The sequence below is a fragment of the Anomalospiza imberbis genome, chromosome 17 (genome assembly GCF_031753505.1).
Source record: "Anomalospiza imberbis isolate Cuckoo-Finch-1a 21T00152 chromosome 17, ASM3175350v1, whole genome shotgun sequence".
Classification (NCBI taxonomy): domain Eukaryota; kingdom Metazoa; phylum Chordata; class Aves; order Passeriformes; family Viduidae; genus Anomalospiza; species Anomalospiza imberbis.
The window spans coordinates 10,014,692-10,039,889 of record NC_089697.1 but is presented as its reverse complement, the minus strand read 5'-3'; the positions used below and the strand labels follow the sequence as shown (position 1 = coordinate 10,039,889).

Here is a 25,198-nt window from a genome sequence, read left to right as displayed (position 1 = left end):
AGCACTGTGATAGCTTTTAACAGTTCAGCTACTCTCAGATGCATATATTAATCAAGTTATAATCATAAGTTAGACCATTTTTACAAGAGAAGCTTACTCAATTCAATACAAATCTTAGGACAGTCATGTCAGTCATGTAAAAGAATATTACACACTGCTGTGAGTTTTATGTTATTCATTGTCTAGGTACTGGTATGTGTTACTGAAAAATACATTTTAGTAAGGCATTTTAAGGGAAAAAGCATCAAAATTAAGATACATAGCATTCATAAATTACAGCTCAAATTTAAAAACAGAGATCTACCATGGCAAAAAGTTACTTAATTTTCATCAGTATTCTTTTCCAAGTCCCACAAAAAGAGCTTGGTATCCAAACTGGACCTTGCACTAAATTCTGTACAAATACAAAGTAAAAGCACCATCCCGATTTAGCCTATTTTATAACACATTTACACATTTTGCTGAGCATCAAACTTTGACATTCAAAGTGCAACTTTCTGATTACTGGTAATCTAAGTATGGAAACGCATAGTTTTAAAATGTTATTTTGAGTCTGACAACAGTTACAGACCCAAAGATCAGCTACATTTGTACAACACCTTGAGAAAGCTCTACTGAGGTGCTGAACAGTTCTCACTGCAGGTGTACCAATTCCTTATAATTATCACCTCTTTCTTGATTACTGATAATCTATACCATTATACAGTGACAATAATCAACATTTTGTTCTCACAAAAAACATTCTATATTTAAAAAACCCTTAAAGGCATAAATAAGACCTCAAGGACAATTATTATCTTTTACATTAAATATTATGCTAAAGACACCTGAAGAGAATTACTCCAAGAGAGGAAGGTTTGTTGTAAAAAACTGGCTCTCAGTGGAGACACCTGAACCTCCAGAAGACAACCAGCATTTCTGGGAAGAAAATCCCTCAGATTAGAACTGGTGTAAAAATTTCCAGAGTAAGCTGAGGTTAAACTGTCCTAGAAGGTTTAAAACAACCAAAAAGCTCTATTAATGTGTCTATGGCAGAAAAAAAAAAAACCCTCATTTAATCTGAAATATGGATGATCACACAATCTTTACACCTGTTTAATTACAACCTGTACACAGACCAGGCTGTATCAGCAAGTTTGCTTCTCTGACAAGGAAGCAGATACAAGAGGGCTGATACAATTATTTGCACACAGGAATAGACCTGTGGCTGTGCAAAGAAAAAGCCCTTTGTCACCTGTGAGCAACACTCTCTCCCTAGAGTTTGGCCTTCCTTCACACAGAGCTTTAGGGCTCGTAACACACCTGAAATAACTGTCCATTAACCAGGACTAAAACCTCCTCTCTGTCATTGTGGTAGATACATGTGTTTCTTTTCAGTTATGAGAAACTGTATTTTCAAAATCCTTATCTTCATGCCACTACCTCTCCAAATCTTATTTCACAAGCGATAATGTGCCTAACAAAGCTAAACTTGCTAACAGTCTTACTAGCAAAAGCCTTTCTTCCTTACATGAAGCAATGACAACAAATTCAAGAAGTTTCAGACAGATTAATGGAGTTACAAACATTCATAAAGTTTCAACACAAACAATAACCTTGACAAGAGTAGCCATTTTAAGGTAAAAATTATGATTTTGAATATTTCTGATAAGAAAATAAACATAGTAACAAAAAATGTTTAATGTGTTAAGTGACTTCTATGTCCAGTTCTTTCTGAGCAGACGCAGTATTGATCACAGTTTTTACATAAAGCAACCTTTCCACACACCACTACTTTCTCTTTCCTTGAACCCAGATAGTTTAAATATCAGTGTTTTCAACTGTGTTCTAGAACCACTTCACCACTTCATACATTTTTTTAGAATTATATTTACATATCATTTCCCAAAACAGGGAAGACAGAAAACACTAAGAGTTCTCACACCAAAATACTTAATTTGAAGAGTTTGTGATAGAATTTGTCACTTATCACTGGTCCAAACTCATGCATTTTCACCTCAGTTTGCTAACTGGGCAGCAGCATCCTCTGTTAGTAAGGGATTCAAGTCCTGGGCAACATTCAAATTTGTGGTCCTCAAACCAAGAAGGTTTCACAAGCAACCCGCTTAAATTTCCGGAGTTGGAAAACATGTAACTTCTTGCAGAGTGCAAAACACTTCAAAAGAAATAAATCAGTTCTGATTATTGACCAATAACCTTTATCACAAGCTTAGTGATACCCAGAAGAGCACAATTTGAAGATCATACAGACATATCCATACATGCACTTCCAAAGGCTGTTGGGAACAGTATTTTTCATAACAGAACTGAACAATATGTAATCAGAGTTAATAGCTTTCATAGCTTAACAGAATCACAATTACAGTCCCATTAGATGCCATCACTTAACGACACAGTCTTATCAGATGTGCACAACATCAAGACACTCTTTTTAACAGAACCAGAAAACCCTATTGCACAGCCCTCTGAGGCTCAGGGTCTTTGGGGTACAAAGACAAGCACGCAAGAGTCCTCAGTTATGGAAGGTTCAATGCAAACACAACTTTCAGTCTGGTGACATATGGCAGATCTGATGTAGCAGATTCCAAATAAAGCAGAATATTCCTTTTGCTGATGCATGATTTGAACATAAAATCCACCCTGCACCCAGAAGAGTTCTGCAGAAGAGATCCACGGTCATCTTCCAGAAATGCAGATACTGCTTTACACAACAAGTGTAGGACTTCCAAGCTCTAACCCTGGCAAAATATCGATTTCTTCATGGCCTTGGGCAAGTCTAAACTTCTCTAACTTGCTCTTTCCCCTAGCTCTAAAGCAGAGTTTATACTACTTTAGTTACCAACCACACAGGCAGGTTGCAAGGATTAAAGCATTTTGTAAAATGCTTTGAAAGTAAAACATACTGTAAGTAGTCTAAGAAACCCCCATTGTCACGGTGCATTGCAGACATTATTTTTAACAAAATCGAGCCATGCCAACACAGTTAACAGGCATAATATTGGCAGCACATGCAACATACAGGGAAACTATAATGAGGATATGTTTGAACTCGCTTACTAGTCAGTGAGAAATAGAAACAACCACATTCCACTACTTCATAGTATTTCCCCTGTTCCTTTCTGTGTTCCTTATATTATGGGATTCTGATGATTTCCTCATCTATCTACATCCTAATTCCTTCAGAGACTTCTGGGGTACCCATTTGAAGTACAAAGCAACCCAAAGAATGAGGCACTCAGTACAAAAAAGTAACATAAATTGCTTGCTTTGATTCTTCTCAGTTGCCACCCTTCTCCATTTTTATACACTCTCCTTTGCCCAACCACCTACTACCCCAACTCCCAACTGAAGGAAACAGAATTTCTCCTGCAGAAGTTATTTTTCAGTTACTCCAGCTCCCGCAAGTACAACTGCTCAAGTCAGAAGGGCCCAAACCCATGCTTTAAATTATGTGTTCAAGTAGTTTTCCCAACCTAAAGCCACCATAACCACGGCCTGAGTTAGAATCCTTCTTGGATAGTGAACTCAAGCTAAAAACCAATCAGTTTCTACAAAAAAGCTCCAATTTAACACCAAAGGAAGTTTCGAGCCTCAAAGGCCATGAAGAAACCCTTGGGAATGCATATTCACGTAGAACATCTTCCAGGATGCGCAGATGTAGAGCACTAATGCTCTGTCAGGTATCCTTTGCTTCGGGAAAGCATCAATAGTAAGTTTTAACCACTGCTAGAGTTCAGAACTCAGGAACATTCCACTGTTAAAGGGGCCCCAGCAGTTTCTCAGTCCACAAAAGGCCCATCCTGTCCTCACCACAGAAAAGGCTCATGAGATGCCCTTCAGAAAGAAAGCAACGAAGACATTTGTTGTCGATCCCCTATCATCAGCTACTGGCAGATCCAACTGAGTTTTGGGAAAGTAATAAGGAAGTTTTATTTTTAGATACAAGGCAAAACAATTCTCTTCTACAACAGCTGCAGAACTGCACCACTGCTAGTGGGAAAACTAATCATGACTGTAGAAGTAAAAAAAAAAAAAAAAAACCAAAACCATGATGACATCCCATCCTATCTGCTATCTTCAAACAGGACTACATGTCACCAAATCATATTTAATCAGGAAAATAGCAGTCATTATGATCAAGCCACCAAATTTTCATAACTACTAACAGTCATTCAGAAGGTAAATGAAAAGAGAGGGACAGAGGGAAGTGAAAGTTTCTAGATTTCAATTTCATCTAAGCTAGTAGAGAAAACTGTCCAGACCTACCTGCTCTATGCTACTCTCACTGCATACATTCAGCACTCACCAATCTGCTCCTTTCTCTAAGCAGACACCCAAAAAACTTATTATGAGATGTTGCTACATAAAGAAGAAGACAGTAGCAACACAAACTTGCAAGAAGAGAAATCAAATCTTTGAACCCCAAGCTGACAGTACCGCTAAGTAAGCATAAACTCACACACACTGGGTTTGTACTACAGCACTCCTGGACAAGATGGGGTTTTCAAAAATTATTTTAAAGTAACCAAGTTTTGTCAATTTACAAGGTGATTCTACCCTGTGTCAGCAATGACCTCTAAACACTTTACACACTCTTACAATACAAAAGATAAATTTTAGTGCCTAATCCCAGTTATACTTTTCTGCAGACTTTTCTGAGCACCTCTTTCCATGGAACACTGACTTACCACTTTAACAAACTCACTGATTTTCTACCTCTTACCATATTATTGTACATAACACATTTCTCATTACTGAAGTACTTAGAAACAACAAGCTTCGTTCAATTTATTTCCAGTTTTAGCAGCGTTGCATCCTTAAGGCAGTATTGTATAGACTTGTGCTCCCACCCCTTTACAAAATCATCTCACAATATTTCCATGTCTTTTCTAAGAGGGTATAAATAAGGTTATTTTGGGACCATCATTACCCAAATCTGTCCAATTGAAGCACAAAGTTCCAAGCACAGATTCCTGAAGAAAAGACTAAGGATAACAGTCCTCTTCCTCAAAGATGTCAGAAATGGAAAACTATCATTAATACACAGATACTCTCCAATAGCTCAGCTCCTTAGAGAAGAAATACACCAAAATCCAGTAAGGTCACAACAATTATGTCCCACTGGCTTTTCAAACATCTCCAATATGGTCAGTCAAGGCTTGCTGCACAACTGCCTTGATGCAATACAAAGCATTATTCTAATAGTAATATATTTTAAAGACCATTGATGGAGTTTATTTTCCACATGGCCTTTCAAAGAAAACATTTGAAACTTTATAAGGTTTCTAATTTTCAAGTCCTAGCTTATAACTACTGCTGACATTTTATATTCTGCTTTCCATACATGTGACACTGTAACTGTATTTTGGAGAGCTAGAAACAGTTAATTCTGGATAAGAAAATAACAGTAAAACCTGTGCTGTCATGGTCAAACCTTCCATCAGAATTTTCTAAATGTTTTAATTCTTGGTGTAAAAAGCTGTGTGTGCAATGTATGATTTCAAACTATTTCAAGCACTGTCTTAGAAACTCTTACTAGCACACAGTATTAACTTCTAAAAACAAACTTGTGAATGCAAATTTGATGCACGCAGTAGGTGCACAGCACACAGGTATTGCAGCTTCACACTACCAAACTGTCTCCAAAAACCTGGCCTATGACACTGTCATTTAAAATACAATCTCAAAAGCACAGCCACCTATTCTCCTTTCACTATGAGTGTACCTGCACTCTGCTGAAGATCACAGCAGTTGCACATGGCCAGATCTGCAGAGGCGCTTGGCCCTTGTGCCTGAAAGATGTTTGGAAGAGTCCAGTATCCACCAATTCTTAAGTGTTTTGAAAGAGATGGTTTATGCAAAGCATTTTTAAAGCTGGTTACTTTCGCAAAGTATAAAAAACAAACTAATGTAAAAGAAAAATAATCAGTTCCCCTAAAAAAAAAATCTTTTTCAATATTAAGTCTGTCATGCAAGAACTCAGTTTCCAATTTCTATGTATCCAGTCACATATACATGCTTATTTTAAGTCATGCTTATTCTTTTGAAGTCATAAATATTTCTTTAAGTGCAGGAAAGAAAAAAAAAAGTCCTTCATAAAAATCCAAGTGCTTAGAACCTGTATTGTTTTACTTTGATCTACTGAGAACTCCAAAGGAACAATTTATGGTCCAGTTTTGCTTAAGGACTGGCAATGCCGCTTGTAAGAGTAACACATTTCAGGATGCTGTGGTAGTCTGAAAACATCAGCTACCTGAAAAAAGGTTCCACTTGTCTCCACAGAAGTATTTTCCCTCATAATCAGGTTTATAATGCAGAATTAACAAGAAATGTAGGTATAAATGGCACTAGACTAAACTGGATCAATCCTTTGATGTGATATGGCAATAAATACAATAACCTTTTCCAACCTATCAATTTACAGGCTTCAAATCAAGCACCACGATTTCAAGATCTGGGTTTTACTGCTATTTTTTAAATTAGCAACATGTCATTCAAATTACTCATATATGGAATAATCTTTTACAGAAAAAAAGAGGAATATTTATACCAGTAAGTACTTGGATACACAGAATGTTTGACAGACTTCATCAAACTCCATGGCATCACATACCACAGACAGCATATTACACAAAAACACAGTGTTTAGTAACACAGCACATAATTCCTGATCTACCTTATGTGACAGGTGCATTGCTCTGAGGTTGGTCAGAAGTTCCAAGAGATGTATTTTACTAAGACCACCTACTAAAATCACCACTTATTTCATTCAGTGTTAGTAGCAAAATTTAATTAGCTGTTCTTTGCATACTGCCCTAAAAACAGTGAGCACTAAGAATACAGCCCTTGTATGTATTATTATGAGGACAGGAAACAATGTGTAGGCTCACACAAGTATTTGCAGTTAAAAAATCAAAGTGAATACAAGCAACGAGCCTGACTCAAAATAATAACAAATATATAACATAAAATCTCCAAATCTGGGATATTTAAGGCAGGACGGAACAATTCTGAGCAAATAAATGCTTCTCATCCTACTTTTCACACATCCACTGAGTTCAGGACTAGACTCCTTGTCCAGAGATGCTCAGCACTAAGCATGAGACTAGCTACTACAAAAGCTGCAGCCCTAGACACAACAGGGTGAGGTAAGGACATAGGAAGTCTGCCTTTTGTATCAGAATGCCAGTGACTAAAAAGATGATCATAAGCTTCAAATCTGTGAGTTTTTAAGTCAGACTTTGAAGGTATTTAAAGCCAAAGTAGGTAGTTCTCTTGTGTTGTATCTGCTGCTTCTTGGTTCATGAGAGCTCTGTGGTACTGGGGGCATGCAGGGACAGGAGGAACCAAGCAGCACATATAAAGGTTAAAAACTACTGACAAAACCACCTGAAAATTCAAAATGTCTTTTGTGCTAATGAAATAACAACATTTCATTAGATAATGTTCCATTGTCACACTTTGGTAGTTTGCAGCTTCATCTACACTCACATTGGAACAAAGATACCAGGCAGAATTATTTTCAATTACTGCTGAAAAGACTTTCTGGTCACCCAAAATCAGACACTAAGTAGTGGAATGCTACTATGCTACTACTACTCAACACCAGACCATTCTCACTGTTACATGTCATGCCTTTTCCACAATTCACAATTAAATGGCACAGAATCTTACTTGGATTACTTCCTCCCTGCAGGATACACACTTCCAAAATAAAACCTTTCAATCCTCTGACTTACCTGGTGGTAACTGAAAATTCTGAATGTTAGTCGGATTCTGAGGTGGCTGAGGCAAACGAGGTGCTAAAACTGTAGGAGTCAAAGTTGCTCTGATTCCACTCGTAGTTGGTGTTGGAGTCCTTGGCAGACTTTGTGCCACTGTATTGGCAGTGCCTTTAGCCATTCCTGTGGGGGTGCCAGGAGCTGCAGGAGGTATCCCACCAGGATTGGGAGCAACATTGGAGAGCCCAGCTTGCATAGTTTGCCCAATAATCATGTTACCCCCTGTAGTACTGGGCTGGCCAGCAGTAGCCAGCGTCTGCTGTTGGGATACTGCCTGGACTATAGTTTTAGGAGACTCAGATTTGATGACCTGTGTGGCAGGAGCTGCTGGCACACTCGAACCAGACTGGCTGTTCACAAGTGACGTCTGGAGGGAAACTCCAGATCCCACAGTGGCTGTGGCAACAGCAGGAAAACTCCCCACACTGATGGTTGAATTGATCACAGTATTGCTCCCGTTCTGAGTGGCTGCACCAGCTGCAGCCACCGTGGGTCCTGCTGTGTGGATGGGGGGCCTCACGAGCGTTACCGTGGGCGCCCCGGTGCCAACGCTCGGTGGTGGCTGCGAGGAGATCACCGTGGGCGAGGAGGAGGATGCAGAGGACACAGAAGTATTAAGGAAAGAAGTCTGGATGACAGTGTTAGAAGCTGAGGGCAAAACAGCATTAACAGCATTTCCTTTCCCCACGGATCCAGGTCCATTGTTAACAAGAGGGGCAACAGCAGGTGCAGGAGCGGGGTTGGCAGTCACAGGAGTCCCAGAGAAAGCAGCACTTCCTGTGTGGTGAGAGTTCATCACCACGTTACTCCCATTCAAAGTCTGCACCGTCGTGGTCCCAATCTTGCCATTCCTGGTGGACAAGGCAGTTGCCATGGTGCTGATAACCACCGATTTGCCCTGACTGAGGGTCCCTGGAGCAGCAGTGACTTCAGATCCTCCTGCTGCTGCAGTGGTGGTGCTGGTGCTCGTTGTGGTGGCTCCATCCAGAGCTGAAGTCTGGGACCTGGTGTTATGATTAATAACACCCCCCTGAACTCCTCCTGCCCCTGCAAAACAACAATGAGGTTAAACAGAGCAAATGAGCAAGAAGAGAAGTCCAGCAAAGACAGAATGTTCTCCCTTATCACCAGGTCTTCTCCATCACCCAAGCTGCCTGCCTGGAGCCAGGAAAACAGGACAGAGTACGAACTGAACATGGCTTTGAAGACGTTATCTTAAAGCCTCCAATATCCCACCAAAGACTGGCAGATTCAGTATTAATTGTAACACCCCTGCTTTTGACACTACAGTACAAAACAGGGAAAACAGATTTAATATGAACCAAGGAAAGTAAGAAGATCATCTAAGACCCCCTCCCCATTCTGGAGCCTGACATCCCATTTAGAAACGGGACTGTAACTGCAAGTAGGGGAAAATGGCCATGGAAGACACATTATTAAGACAAATTCCCTATACCCAGCACACATTACTCTCTAATCCTGTCATCTCCTACAAAGTAAGTCAGTCAGATCAGGAGGCTCAACAACAGCAAAATATGAAAAGTGAAAGGAAAGAAAAACATCAGCCTGGCAAGATAAGAAGTACTGCAAGGCCTGGAGCAGGTTTCTAGAAGACCCCTCTTCCTTATTACAGAATTTGTTCCGACGGATCTGAAGCTCCCACAGCCAGAGATAGTTACAAATAAATAAATAAAAAGCAAAGCTGGTTTTCAGAAGGGACAAGATGATGTAGCTTCTTGTCCTGAATAATCCTCATGCCCCTTGATAAGGCCTGGTGTTAGCACAAGTACAATCACACACAGTCCAGGTCCTGGCCCTAAGGAGACAGAAATGGGAAAAGAATAGTGACAGGCAGACACTGAGATGTACATTATAAGGGTCAAGGAGATCCTCCTAGAAGAGCTTCATCAATCATAGCAGACGGTCTGTAGTATCTTCTTACACTCCAGCAAGACAAAATCAAAAATAAAAAAGGGGGGGAGGGGATGAATTGCAGAGAGATTGTGGGGAGACATTTCTTTCAATCCCCCTGAAAAACAGCTTCCCTCCATTCCCACGTAGTGAGCCCTCAGTCCCAGCCTTCACACTGCCCCCTACAAGCCTCACAACACGAAGGGGGGGATATTCCCAGGCAGCTCCGGGGGTGGGCAGCTGGGAGAAGGCGCTGTGCAAGGTGAGGTGTTGTGGCCTGAATTCCCCCCCTTGCCGGGACCCGGCGTTGTGAGTACCCCCCCTTGAGGGCACAGGAGGAATGGGAGGTCCCCATGCCCCCTCCAAGCCCCTGGAACAAGGGAGGGGGTGCGAGGGGAATATCAAGGCAGGCAGATATGGGGGGGAAGCGTTTTGAGGGACTTCCTCCCCTTGAAATCCCCCCTCGCTTCCTCCTCTACAGGAAATAGGTGTCATGATTAATAACACCCCCTTCCACTTCAGCAACAGCGAAGGGGGAGGGGAAGGAGCATTTACACAGACAGCTAAGGCGGCATTATCAAGAGGGAATCCCCCCCATAACCTCCACCCCTGGAAAGGGAAGGGGAGCAATCACAGGCGGCATGGGAGGCACAGCCATGACCAAGGGGGTGGGCTCTGCCTCCTTCAGTCCCCGAGATTATCAGAGCCCTTTTACACTCCAGCAACAAGGGCAGGAAAAGCAGAGGGGACCGGCAGAGTCACGGACGGGCACTGCCGGCTCCTTCTGCGGGGCGGCTGCCCCCACACATGATCCAACACCCTCGAGTAAGCACAGGCGAGGAGGGAAAATAAAGGGGAGGGAGCAGAGGCGCGGATACACACCGAGGGGGCATGATGAGGGGAGGCTCTCCCCCGTATGATCGATACCACCCTTTGCACTCCCGCTCCTGCCACAACGAGAAGGAGGAGAGAGGGAAAAGGGGGGAAAGCAGTGAGGGAAGGAGGCAGCGGGAGCTGGGGAGTGGGGGGAGGGGAGGGCCCCTCTCCCTCAGAGCCCCCCACCCCTGCCCACGTTACCTGCTTTTGTGATCTCTGGGGCACTCAGTCCCATCTTGCTGCCGCTGCTGCTCTCTGTTTGGGCATTAGCATTGCCTCCTACTACTACTCCTCCAGGGCTGGGGCTAGGGCTGCTGCTGCTACTGCTGCTGCTCACAACATGGTTCCCCAGCAGCCCCCCAGCGGCCCTCAGGGGCTCCTGCGCCTTGTGGTGCTGGTGGTGGTGGCCGGAGGCCGCCAGCTGGGACTCCAGGGAGCCCACCAGGTCGCTCACCACCTTCTCATCCACCTCCGTGTTCAGGAAAACCTCATCCAGCAGATCCGAGCCCGCCGCCATCTTTTTTTCGGAGGGTTCCTGTGAGCGGCTCCCTCCTCCCCCCCCTCCCCTCTCACGGCTCCCTCCTCCCCCCGCCCCGCTCACACTCGGCCCCCCCGCCCAACAGCGCACGCGCGAGCGCCCGGCCCGCACATCACCGGCCGGGCAGGGATTCCGCCCGCCGCTGATTGGCCGGCGCCCGCGCTATAAAAGGCCGTGCAAATGGCTGCGATCGCTTAGTTGGGAGTCGGGCGGCGGCGGCGGCCCCCCGGCGGCCGCGGGCGGGCGGGGGCTGCGGCCCTGCGGTGCGGCCGCGCCGCGGGTACGGGGGGTTCGGGAGTCGCGCGGGGCGGCGGGGGCGGCCGCGGCCGCCGGCGGCTCTTTGTCTGCCTCGGCCCAAAATGGCTGCATGTTTTCCCTGCTGCTCTCTGCGTCCGGGTCTCCCCCGCCGGCGCGAGTCTGAAGGGCGCCCCGCACCTGTGCCAGCTGCGTGTAACTGATCCACCGGCAGGGCGGGCGGGGCACACGCCCAGCCCCGGGCGGGGGCAGCGGGCGAGGAGGAGCCCCCGCGCCTGCCTCCCTCCCGCCGCCGTTGGCGGGGCGAGCCGGGGGCTGCAGCCCCGCGCTGCGGCCGGGCCGCGGGGGCGGGCGCGGGGCGCGGTCTGACTCAGCACGGCCGCGGCCGGCTCCGGGAAAGCGCGCCCGGCTGCGAGCCCAGCGCCGGGAAGGGAAAAGGAAGACGAGAGAGAGGGGAGGCGGGGGGGAAAAGAGAGGGAGACGGCAGTTTTGAACGGTCCAGTCGCAGCTGCGAGCCGGCACGGCGGGGCGATCCCCGCCCGTGTGTCAGCCCGCGTTACACCCCCGCCGCCGTTAACCCTTGGGGGAGAGCCGCGCTCCGCAGCGGCGCTCGGCGGGGAGCGCAGCCCCCGGGGCCCGGGCCCGGCCCGCGCGGCTCGGCCGGCGCTGGCTGCAGGTGGACATGATCGCTTACAGGAGGCGGCTGCACTTTGACCTTGTTGTGCAACCATCATAAAGGAAGTAAATAACGTAAAAATACAACCCGCCTTTCAATAAATGCGTTCTTCTGCCAGACGCTGTTTCCCCAGAAAACTGAATTACTGAAACAGTATTACCAGATGGAATTGGAACAATATTGTCAGATGGTACGATTTATCTTTCACAGAATAGAATCATCAAGGGTGGAAGAGACCTTTAAGATCAAGTCCAACAGCACTACCGCTGTAACCCTTAAACCACTAAATCACATCTCCCAGCACCAGATCCAGATTCCTCTTAAACACCTCCAGGGCTGGTGACTGCACCACCTCTCTGGGCAACTTATTCCAATGCCTGATTTAACTTAACTTTCAAGTTTTAAGGGGTAGCAAGCTTAAAATAGCATCTCTTATATCAGGATTTTAAAATAAGCTCTGCTGTTATGTTTTGGGAATGGACAGCATTAGAGGCTGGAACTCTGTTGTAGTGGGATGGGCTCAGCACCTGCTGGTTGATGATTCTGGGGAATTGACTGGCCTCCCGCCTGGAGGCTGGTAGTGACCTGGAAGAACCAGAGCTATGAGTTATCTGTGAAAGGGGATCACTTTAAATATGTCCAAGTTTTCTGTACGTAGGGCTGCCCAGATATGGGTGTCAACACTTTCCCCATCACGCATTTGTGGTGGTCACTTAACTTGTAGCACTCTAACATGAATTGAATTGATCTGCTTGACAGTTGACCCCATGAGCAATGGGAACAGTGCTGAAGTACTGTCCAGTTCTCACCCTGTCCTCAAACATGCAAACATACCTTCCAGGGAGAAGCTGTTTGCCAAAAATTCACATAAAAACTGATATGTATTTGCTCTTAACATACAGGCCCCAAATAATAGTGCAAGTACCTTTAAATGAAAAATCCTAGAAATTCAGCTCATAGTGAGGGATATTATTCTTCTAGTTTCTATGTCCTCTTTGCACCTGCAGTAGACTTTGGCTGATAACTAAAAATTACAATGTTAAGCCTTTCCCAAGGCTCTGCTCACTTACCCCCGTGGCATCACCCTGAGAGATTGCCTACATCCTCTGAGTTTTATATTAATATTTTATTCTTGTATTTAAGTGCTTTTCTCAGGCATCACTTGAAACTCAAGGGTGAACAAGAAACTGCTCTTTTCATCTGTATGAATTTTAACTCCCCTTTTATCAATTTTTGACAAATTACAGTGCTGCAAAGTGGATGTGATTTTACAGGCATCACTGTAGGTCATGTTACCTTTTTCTTACAAGGCAGAAATGCTGCTTTGAGCAGGGCAGTCCCAACCTCTTTGCTGCTGCCTCAGTCAAGCACGTTGCTAGTTTTAGCTATGGTGAAATTCTATAAGCAACATACCAAAGAACTCTCTGGAATAGAAGCCTGGTCACATTCCCTACCCACCAGAAGAGTTAACCAGCTGCTCCAATGATTTATTAAAGGTGAAAAAGCTTGACTCAAACTAAGCCAGCCTAAAGGTGCAGAGTGGCTGAAAGACTTTTTGATGGCATCTAGCCAGGGCACAGCCCCATGCTGGGCCACAGTGCCTGAGGAGCACGGGAGGAAGAGATGGAGGATGTTATCAGGTGGCAGCAGCAGTCAGCATGAAGGGGCAGAACAGCCTGCATTCTTGCTCTGCTCACATTCTAGGACAGCTTGAATGTAGTTTACAGATGCCTACAAAACTAGAAATAAAAACCTCGAAATCTTCACGTCCTCATTCTAACACTCTCTTTAGTGTACCATATGGCACATCTACCATATTAGGTAAACAACTTTACAAAATTACAAGAGCAACTGAGATTCATTACAACTTGTGCATTATAAGTGTGTAGGATCCATTACTGAATAATTTATCTTCTCATACACTCTGTCTCTTGTTTGACGTTGGAAGTAAGTTTCTAGACTGAATTCTTCAGGACAGGGATTCCAGCTCCTCTGTGCTGTACTACTCCATTTTAAATGGTACAAAAAGAGCAACTTGCACAAGCATGCTAGTAAATGAGTACAGGTAATTATTAGTGTTGGTGTAGAAATAGTCAGACTCGATATACAGTGAAGGCTGTGGACTTCACCCATCAGCACCCATCAGTTACAATAATAGATCTTGAACATTACAGATACATATGGGTTCTCTGTGTGTGAAAGAGCAGAAGCTAGCAGGAGCTATTCAGGAAAAATGGAGAATTGTCAGTTCCTTTAACCTCCTTCCTTTATATTATTATATTATTATTTCAAATACTTATTCCTCCCCTAGATCTACAATGTAGATCATGACACAGAGACTATCTCAAGTTAAGGTAATGCCATTCTCCTGTTTGTTTTCTAAAAATGAAGTTAGTCTAGAACTCATTACAGAAACATCTGACATAGGTATGGATTGGGGTGACAAGGGACAGAACAGAGAAGCCTACAGATGTTTTTAGTCTTAACTGACCCATCAGAAGACTAAAGGCCCATCAATAAATAGATGAAAAACTTATTGCTTTGATGGATGATTTCTTGCTCTTCTTTCCTGCCCCTCTGCTCCTCACCCAGGATCATTTGAAACACCGAAAGTTGGGATTTTACCAGTAATACATTGATTTCAAAAGTTCAGCCAAACAAGATGACAAAATTCACACTTGTGTCAGTTTCCAGTGGAAAGTGTTCAGCAAATCCAAAATTTTGGGTTCATTTTGGGTCAAGCCGCACAAACCTGGTAGCCAGTATCCTTCCCTACCTTTCTGCCTTGTACCTCATTTCCTTTTTTTTTTTTTTTTTTTTTTTTCTTTTGGAGGAGCACAGGAGTTCAATGGATAATTTGATAAGTAGAGAGTGTTAGGAGCAAAGGAATGAAGTCTTGGTTGAAGATGATGCAGTTCTGTGCAGAAGTTCCCCATTGGTAATCTTGAAAGTCTGTGTGCTGATTCTTCTGCAAATGGGTGTCAGTCTCCACTAGCAAGTGATATGCAAAAGCAGCAAGACTTCATTTGCATCCAGAATACAAATGTTTGACAATCTATAGGAAAAATATTCCTGGTTTAAGTATTTTTCTTTGAGTTTAAGGGCAAATGCAGTTTTACTCCAGACATGCACAAGTAAATAAAGCAACTTCAGTACCCCTTGAGTCTACACTCTTGATTGTCTTCTCCCTGCAATCTCAAAATATTGTTAAAATCTTGGTCTTCAACTCATCCCATGTACTTCAGTTGTCCTTAGGTGAATCCCTGAAGTATAATGCTCCTAATAGGGATTAATATTCATAATTAAGTATGGTATGCTGCAAGAAAATGTCTTAACCCTTGCACTGTAAAATAAAAAGAGGTGAACAGTATATTTGGACAGCAACAGTACAGTCCCTTTTTCTTTTATGATAATCATACCTACCTACACCCATATTTCCACTGAAGGACAGTGTCTGTCCTCATGGGTACTGGACTGTTTCTGCCAGCCACAGAAGCTCCAGCCCTGTGCTGCAGTTCAGGGTTCTGGACAGAAGCCTCACATGATGTTGCCAGGGAAGAGAAATGGCAAAAGCACCCACTTAAATAAGTGTTTGTATCTGCATAATAATTACTGGAACTCCAGAAGTAGAGCAGAAAAAAACCCAACTCTTCTATTCATAAAATATATTTGATTGAATAAATATATTATGCGACAATTTAAGGGATATCCTCTTTTTAAAACCAAGGTATTTAACAATACCTAGTTATTAATTAGGAAAGACATAGGAAATGTCCATTAGAGGGACACTACTTGTGAGCTTGGTTTTCAAACAAAATGTTACCTGAGCACACAACTGTCTTGGCAATCTCCTAAGTGTTTCTGGGACAGAAGGCTGTGCCACTGGAACATGCAATTCCCACAGGAGTTATTTATGTGTGGCTCTCCTGAGGCATTCCAAAGTCCACGCAACTCAACATCCGGTGGCCAAAAGAAAACGCCCGGAGAATATTCTGTGGGATAAAGGATTATTGTTTAAAACCCTTCAAGGCTTTACAGCATAAAAGAGACATGGAAAACTTTTTCCTTCCCAACTGCTCTTCATATGGCTCATCATGTTTGCTACTGCCAAGATAGGAAGTATCAATACCCAGACTCATCTGTAAGGGAATTCTTAAGGAACTTCATTCATAGGAGAAAATGCAAGTTTCTAACCACACACCTCAGCAGCTAACAGAGATTTCTAAAGCAAATCTTCTGAAGGGGTTTACTAGCAAATATCCAGAATTCTGTGTGTGGAAGAGACAAGCAGCAGAGATGTCAACTAAGATTTGTGTTTTATCTGTTGTGAAAAATTTCTTGTGCAAGCCTACATGATTCATGGGAAAAAGAAAAATACTATTAGAAGATTAGAGGTCCTTCTGGTCACTACAACCAGCTTCAGTAATTTCACATATTTTGAATTCAGCAAATTATTAGAACTGACTGGGCAAAATGAAAATGCTTTCCTCTCTTAGTAAATTAAAGGACTTTTGAAAAATTGAATCACTATTTCCAAAACAGAATATGTCAAGAAAATGTGCCTACTGATGGGTCTCATTACTGGAAATCCAATTTGCACATTTTACAGTCAGAATTTGTTAGAATATGTTAGAAATATTTATTTTTAGAAAGAGGTAACTTGGGCAGGTTTTGCTTCAATTTTTTTGTGAGTCTTTGTGAGCAAGTATGATCCTGCTATGGATGTTTTTTCAACAATATATCCTCAGACAACCTAATGGTACATGATACCATGGATATTCCAATAATGGATTCCTGCCCTCTCTTGATTCAGAGCTGGACACATTTAACAATTGCCCAGTTATGGCAATCAGTGTTATCCTCCTTCTTTACATGCTTCCCTCCACTCACTGGCCTTCAAAAATACATAAATAAAAATAAGTGAAAGAACCAGAGATGAATCTTCATCCTGTTTGTTCTTGGTCAGTGCCAAGAACAGGTACAGCCAATGCCACATCAGTTGTGAAACAGCACTTGCTGTAGATGAAAACATTTGTCCTATGGAATTTCACATCACAATGCCTAGAGTCTGTAACTTACAGGAGCAGAGCTGGACACACACTTTATCTAAATCATTCAGTAGTCCCATGTTCTTCTCTTTTAAGATAGAGGAGATATTTCAAAAGAAGACTTTGTGTGTGCCTGAATGCCCACTTTTTAGCTGAACAATAATATCAAACGAAACTAAGGAGCTGTAAAGTTGGTAAAATTTTCAGCTTTAAAATATATTCAATACATAGGGCAAAATCCAGATTCTTTCACATTTGAACTGGAAGAACAATCACGTGTGCAAGCAGTTCTGAAAGTCATCTTCAGATGACAAAAATGGCTAAATCATTTTCCCTACTCCATTTCTAGTTCACAGTCTGTCAAATGCTCTTTCCAAGCCTTAGGAGACAATCGAATTCCTGGGCAACCTTAGTGAGATTATAAAGAAAACAGACAAAAAAGACACTGAACTGGAAAGCCAGTGTAGACAGAAAAGGTATGAAAATCATTTACAGATTACAGTCCAGCACAGGAGGCTTGTTTTGGTTGTAATGAAATGAGATTTTATCTAAACTTTTTGTGGATTTGGAATGCAAAAAGTATGTACGGAAGATTTTGCCGCATTTTTGTTTTGTTCTTTTTTTATTTAATGACTCTTCTGTAATAACTGATTAAAATAAATCATGCCATAGCTTTCTTATTGAGCTGTCTCAGACTTAATGAAAACACAGCCAGAAAGGCTATTAGACAAGTTCTGGGGTTTTTTCTGGATTCTACAGCAGTCTAAATAGTTAAGGATATGATTCCAGACCCTAGGTTACTTTCTTACACTACCTAAAATATATACTCACTATCAGGGAGAGTTCTGGAATTGCCCCGATTCCTTTAACAAGCTTTTGCCCATTTTGGAAACTGCAAATAAATCAAATAACCCAGTTAAATATGGGATGTGTTCCCATAGTTCCCTGAAGAAACAAGTGCATGTTTTGAAGCAAGTGAAACAAAGATTTTATCTCTTAAAAGACATGATGGGCAAAACTTCCAGCCCAAAGGAAATGACACACCTGGATTTGGGGCCAAAGGAGTTAAGTTATTCCTTACTGTTACCTACCTTTGTTTGTATGGGGTACCTTGCAGTACTCCAATACCACACAAGTATAACAAAATTGCTGTCACTATTCTTCAGACCAGCTCATGCTCCAAGTTAAACTTGCACTAATCTTTTGTCTTCAAAATGTCCTACTAGCAACTGTATGTCCCAAACAGCGTTTGGAATCTAGGCACAGGTGATGTCATAGGCAGAGTAAATGTTGAGGATGCTGCTGAGTAAAATACAGAGTCCAAGATGAAGATGTGAAGTGTTCTAGAAAAAAAAAATAAACATATTAATTAGAATTAAGTGGAAAAACTGAAAAGCCAAATCTCTTTTTTAGTTACTTTACAGGAAAAAAACCCGTGGTTTAAAAGTGCACTAAATACCAAACACCTTGTCATACATGAAGTGATGGAGAAATAAGCTATGAGGCACAAATAATGCAAAGGCTTTGGAACAGTAAATGTCAGAATTGTCATGTGTTTGTGAAAAGTGTGTACATAAATACTACAATGGTAAGGAGAAGCATGAGTTAGAAGGATATAATTCCCAGTTTGTCATACAAAAATAATTTACATCCTGAAACTGCACTAAAATCCTATGAATTACTTTACCATTCCTGGTATCTTTAGCCTAAACCTGAATTAAAACCTATAAACGTTAAACTCCAAAGCCTCTTCAGTCTTATTTTAAAAAGGAAAACAACCAAGATAGATGAAGAACACCCTAGAAGATAAAACAATGACTAATAATTCATACCCTCAAAGACACTTCTGAAACATGACTTTTAAAACAAGTCCAGGAACAATTCAAGCCACGAAAACTGCAGCAGATGTTGTGCAGGGAAAGAACAGCACACTGCCAAGGCTGGTAAAATGATCCCTTACCTCGCTGAACAGAAAGAAGCCGAATCTACAACCCATTTGTGAAACAGGTAAGGAGAGGGAGATTCTTTGGCTGAAGAAGAGTCCATTGTAAAGAATGAATGCAAATGAAGTCTCTGAACTAAAACATCTCGTAAAGAATTCTCTCCTCTATGTTCTCAGCCCAGTGATGTACATTATTGCCCTGTGGTTTGATTTGCACAGCAAGAGCTGTGCAGCTGGGTCTTGGTTCAACCCCACTGAAGCCTCAGTGCCAAGGAAATAGTGCTCAGTACTGATAGCTGGCATGTGTTCAATAATTTGGAGAGAGAAAAGTCCAGAGAGGGAAGGAGGAGCCTTTAAAGAAACATTGCTGTCGAGCTTTTGGAATTTTAGCCAAACCCAGCTGCTGAAGGTAGATTTCTGTCCAGGGAATGGTGACATTTTCTGGTCTGCAGCATCCAGGGGTCTGCAGTATGTTTTGTACTCTCAAAAACATTTGATTTTGTTCAGAAAAGACTGGTCCCAGAGTGATGAATGAGGCTGTACTCCCATCTGCTCCTTGGTCACTCCTCTGAGACACTGTCAGGTGTACCAAGTAGGTCAGTTGTGACAATCTGGTGGTAACTTGGGCTCTCTTCAGCCCAGAAGTGGATTTAGATCACTGGTTATCACTGCAGCTCTTGAACCTCTCAGAAAGTTGGGCATGAAGTTCAATACACACATTCTATTCTACCAATTAATGCATAAATGTAAACCTCTACAAAATCTTCCCCTGCAGACTAAGCCTCTGCAGCATTTCATCCCTATAAGCCAATTTCTTGCTTCCTTTCTCCATTTATTACTTCCTTTTTTTTCTTTCATTGCAGTGTACCTTCAATCCACCTTTTGCTCACTTCATGCCTGGAAGAACTTTATGAAATCCCACTTTTATCCCATGCTCTCACATCAGTGCCTCTATGAGGATACACAGAGGTTTGCCATTCACTTCAGTGCAACATACTCCAAAGAAAAGCAGCCTATGCAGCAAAGAACCCAGTCAGAAATTTCTCCTAATGGAGCTTAGTATCTTGGGCACTGTTCAGTTCTCCCCACTCTCCTAGATAGACAACTATATCTCTTTATGCTCAAATTGTTTCTAAACTTAGTTCTGACTCCTCTTACTCTTTTCAATGGGAGCTAGATGCATAAATGCCTTTTTTAGGTGTGTCTGACTTAAAATCTTCATCCTTCAACTTTTGTCACCAAACTGCAAACTTCAGCTTTGTCAACCTTTTTTCTATCACATACACTATCCATTTAACTGTCTTCATGAAAGGATCTCTTAAAATGACATCCAACTTCCAGATCTGTGAATAAATCACGACCTACTTAGCCAGGATAACTTCATCTTGCCATTCAAGATACACAAAGCCTTGGTATAAAAGGTTCTTGCACTTCCTTAACTGCTTCATTCCCCAAAACTTCAATGACAAAGTGAACTGCAAGAGCAGGCAGGATTTTGGGCTGAGTTCTCAGTCTTATGTCTAATACTGAGTGTGAGTTTTAGTCTTATTTCTATAAAGTAGACAGTGGTGGGGTGGTGTGCATGTGGAAAGGCTGGAATAGCAGTTTGTGTTCATTCTAATAAAAGAAGTTACACAAGTCCAAGATTCAGTTTTATAAAAACATGTAAATGTATGTTCCCTCCTTACTCTGTTGCATTAAAAGTGACTCCTTGATAGATGAATAAAATCAAACACAACTTGTAAGTAGATTCATGGCATATAATCAGCAAAGACTGGGCAGGTCAGAACAGCACTGTTGGCTTATCCCACCCATTTCAGTGGATATATTGATAGATCTTTAAAAAAATGAAGAGTTCAGAAGTCAGACTGGTAATTTGAATCTTCCACATGGAAGAGCTACACAAACAGAAAAATCCTCCAGCATGTTTTTGTAATTTTACTGCTGGATTTTCACAAGTACAAAAAGAAATTATCATTTTGCATTACAGCAAGGAGCTGCATAACCTTTTAGAAAGTAGTCGATTTTTCAGGGAAAAGAATAACTGACTACAGTATGAAAAGTGTCATTGAATGCATTCACAGAACAAGAAAATAAAAATGTATCATTCTAACGTGAGTGTATTTACAGTAAAGCTGGCTAAAGTATGGATTAAGAGCCTCTTAAGTCTAGTAAGTAATACCAAATGCTGTTTTTTTAATCTTTATAGGTAATTCCTTATCTCAGATACCGACACCATACATTATAAACACTGTATCTGCACAAAATAAGTTTGTTTTCAGCCAAACTCATGTGAGCATTTTTTCCTCTTATGTTTGTATTTCACACAATTGGAGCATTCAAATAAACAGTGCCCAAAGTGTGGTTTTGCTTTCATACTCACAAACTCTGTGAGTATGAACTTCTGTGAGTATAAACTTCTGGATAAGAAGTTTAATCTCTCTGCCATCTCCTCCTCACTGGTAAAATATATTTTGTCTTGACTGTGCAATGCCCTTGGAATGCTGAGAAGTGCAGTGGAAAAAAATGCAGATTTATGCCAATGCCACTGAATACACAGTTGAGGCACTAATTAAAAGAGTCAAACCCCCATAAGCCTAAAACTATGACATTTTATGAAATATTTCATTTAAAACCAGAAGTTAAACTGACTTTATATTTGATATATGGGGGTGGAATGAAAGACGTCAAAATTAAAATCCCTGAGGCACAGACTGAAAACTGAGAAAAAGAGAAAAGGGGGAAAGAGGACAGAACAGCATTACAGGTATTACAGATTCTGTATTTCTTTCTGAAATAAAAAAGGAAACAACACTTTGTTTTGATGGATTTTTTTTTTTCAGGAGAACCCTTTTCCTGAGATGTAAGGCAAACTAATGTAACGAAGCACTATTTTCTCCATACATCATTGTATCTCTTTCTCTTAGACCATGGGAAATTGAGAAACTAATTTTACAAAGCCCACATTATCTAAATACAGGTTACCAATTCTTCTGTTTTTTTTCTACTTATTAATATTCCAAATTTTTGTTCTCCTTATTCCATTCTCCACCCCTCACTCTTCCCATCATTTTAGTTTCCTTCAGTTTCTTTGAATTTACATGCCTTTTTCTTTATTCTACTTCATCAGCTTTTCTTTGTGTAGAATAAAAACCCTTACAAGAGTGGATCATTTTTTTCCTTTTCATCTTTTCTGTTTCTCCACCCTGTTCCAGTCCCTCCTTCATGCCTGGTCTCTTTTCTACTGCCCATTTCCCACACCTCTACAGAAGAGTGTCCCATACTTGGTGACCTTCCCCTCCTTCCCTGCAGCTACCATAATCTTATTTTGAAATTACTGCTCTAACATCTCTCCCTCTAGGGCTCAAGCATTTCTCTCTTCCTTTGTATCATTTGTTTGCCACACCCAAATTCAGATCTCTGTTCCATTTTCAGTTCCTCCATTTTCCATGCTTATTTGTTTTCTTTCCTCCTTTTTTTTTTAATTTTTGCCACCAACTGCAAAGGTATCCCATTGTCACCAGGTGCAAGAGGTGATGCTTCAGCAGGCAGTGCCTGGCTCCCTTCCTCCAGCAGCTGGAGCTTGTTACAGGTGTTCTGCCAACTGCTGGACTGTCCTTAACTCTGCCAGAACTCACCTGAGTCACTTCAGCTCACATTTCCATGGATGTGGCCATCATCCACCACAAAAGCTCTCTCTCACCATCACACACCCCACAAATTCTCATCACTGAAGAAAGTCACAGGTTTGTCTCTTACCTGCTATGAAATGTACTTAGATACATGGGTGCTTACCCTCTCAAATGCCTCTAGTTGCCTTCCAGCTGGAACAGGAGTCTCCTGAGTTCTGGCAACACAGGTTTTCCTGTAAATAAATTAGCTATGCAGTTACATGGTGTGACTGTACCCTACCTCCACTCTCCAAAGACCACAGGTACCTGTAGTCCAAATGGCTGTTGTGTGAATCCTGTGTCTGCTGTGATCACGAGGTGCCTTTCTGCCAAATTTCTTCTTACAGCCACGATGAACTGCAGTCAGCATCTTTGTACAAAGCCAAATGTTCCCTCTTCATATGAGGGATGCCTGGGATAGCACATTTGTCATGAATTTACACAGTGAAAGATGCTCTTTGGTTCCCCCTTTCAACACTTAGTGGCTGAGGAACTGTATTTTTTAGCAGAATAAATAATACTAACAGGCCACTTAAAATGTCAGGTGTCATATTTCTTCTTGCTGATCGCTTGTTATCTCTGACTGTTGTCAAACAGAAGATATTGAGGAAATTCATTACAATAAGAGCATCTTCCAGAAGCAGGCTGATTTATGGCCATGGTGATTATAACTAAAATTCTGTATGTTTGCATATCTCTCCTTACCAGTGTATAGGTCATGCCAACTTGGAGTAGTTTTCTTTTTCCACGCTGCTTTAATTAGCCTTCCTGAAGGATCCACATCACTGTATTGGTACATGTGACTGTCTCTTTCTTCCCTGGTATTAAAATTAAAAAAAGGCAGAAAAAGTGAAGGAATAAAACAATCATAATAATACCTTGTGTTGAAGAAGTAACAAAGTACTGGAATTTACAGGTACCTATGAACCAGTGACATTTCGGTCTGCATAAAGAAAAAAATTAATTGAGCTGCAAAACCTGGAGCCCCATTTACTATTTCTAAAGAAAATTTTAAGAGTGGAAATAAGAAACATCAGTTTAAACATACTGTGGAGTTGGAAGATGTTAATCAAAAGAGGGAGTTGTGTTTCTCTACCTTTGGCCGCACTATTGACATAATTTTTTCATTATAAATATATTTTGAGGCTGCCCCAAACTGAGCAGCCACATTTTTTCTATTATTTCTTTCCCTATTATTTCTCCATTTGATCTTCTCCACACTCCTAAACTAGACACTCCTCATACAGAGGAACTAGAGGAGTTTTTTCTTTAGGGAAGTTTCTAACCATCAATTTGCCCGCTAAAGGGCACTGTTTACTGCAGTAAAAAAGGAATCTCTGCTTTCCCTCTCTAACTTATACTTAAGGCTGAGCTAAAAATCTAAAAAGGCTGACTTTAAGGGCTGAGTTTCTTATTCAAAATTACTGCTTTTCTAAATAATATATATATATATTTTTACTTTGTATTTTTTAGGAACTGTATGCTAGAACAATTTAACAAGGAAAAGACTGCACACGTGCGCCCGTACGAGTGGAAAGGAAGCATCTGCCCTGTTCAGGCAGGGGAGATCTGCTCTTCAGGCTGTATGAACAGCACGAGGAGTAGCACCATAAAATACATAAGGTCACAGGGCAGACAGCTTGGGGCACTGGGAGGGCAGCTCTGCGAGCCACGGTGTGCAAGGACGCGGGGATAAACCTGTGGGCTGCGTTCTCGCGTGTCGCTGTTGTATCGCTGATGGGAAGACGTGTAACCAAGGCACGGGCGCCTGCAGCTCCAGCGAACCTCCCTGCACTCAGACAATGGCTCCCGCTGCATTGTCCCCGGCTGCTGGGTTTGAATCTTATTCATTTGAGTCACACAAATTAGTGAGATCTGTGCACTCTGACCCGCTGCTCGAAACGCAACTGCCCTGCCTGATCGCCGCCCCACGCTCTGGCTGGTGAGTGATTTCACCTCGGTGGCCATGTCTGCCAGATGCTGCCGGTGGTCTCTCATTGACCCGCAGATGGCCGGGGAGCTCCCGGGGGACGCCGCACGGAGCGGCCCCATCCTCCAGCTGCAGCCTGGCACGGGGTGACCGCGCCGGGGTGACCCGGGCCGGGCCAGCAGAACAAAGGCACGGGCGACCCGCACAGGGCAGGGCCCGCCGGGCACCCGCGGCTCTGCCAGCACCAACCGCGGCACCGGAGGGAGAAGGGGCTTGGGCAGAGGCAGCCATGGCTGTTCCGAGACGGGAGGGCGGTGGTCTCCTTCTCCCCGCGCTGCCTGACAGCGGCTCCACCGCATCAGCGAGGGGCAAGGACACCCAAGTGACGGGCAGCGTCAGCCGGGCGAGGGGCAGCGGCACAGGCTCGGCGTCACCGAGCCCGCGAGGGGCAGCGGCACAGGCTCGGTGTCACCGAGCCCGCGAGGGGCAGCGGCACGGGCTCGGTGTCACCGAGCCCGCGAGGGGCAGCGGCACACGCTCGGTGTCACCGAGCCCGCGAGGGGCAGCGGC

General features: G+C 42.8%; 1 protein-coding gene and 1 long non-coding RNA gene across 4 annotated transcripts in view; both read right to left on the bottom strand.

The window, feature by feature from the left end:
- TAF4 (TATA-box binding protein associated factor 4) overlaps positions 1 to 11,143 on the bottom strand; it is a 37,376-nt gene extending 26,233 nt beyond the window's left edge. Inside the window, exons 1-2 of one of the 2 annotated variants that reach the window (XR_011004797.1) lie at positions 10,770 to 11,143; positions 7,740 to 8,828 (exon numbers count right to left, since the gene is read on the bottom strand). Coding sequence is in view for 1 of the 2 variants with exons in the window: in XM_068207966.1 (XP_068064067.1) it covers positions 7,740 to 8,828; positions 10,770 to 11,085 (1,405 nt within the window). In the remaining variant the exon portion in view is untranslated. The remainder of the gene's footprint in view (positions 1 to 7,739; positions 8,829 to 10,769) is intronic. The other variant, XM_068207966.1, reaches the window with a different exon arrangement.
- Positions 11,144 to 13,805: 2,662 nt separating this feature from the next.
- On the bottom strand, positions 13,806 to 24,547 carry LOC137484250 (uncharacterized). Of its 2 annotated transcripts, XR_011004799.1 has the most exons (3): positions 24,494 to 24,547; positions 22,823 to 23,507; positions 13,806 to 18,428 (listed from the first exon to the last, which is right to left on the bottom strand). It is a non-coding gene; the product is annotated as an uncharacterized lncRNA (long non-coding RNA). The 2 variants fall into 2 exon arrangements; XR_011004798.1 differs by lacking the exon at positions 24,494 to 24,547 and having other exon boundaries at positions 22,823 to 24,450.
- Positions 24,548 to 25,198: the final 651 nt, after the last annotated feature.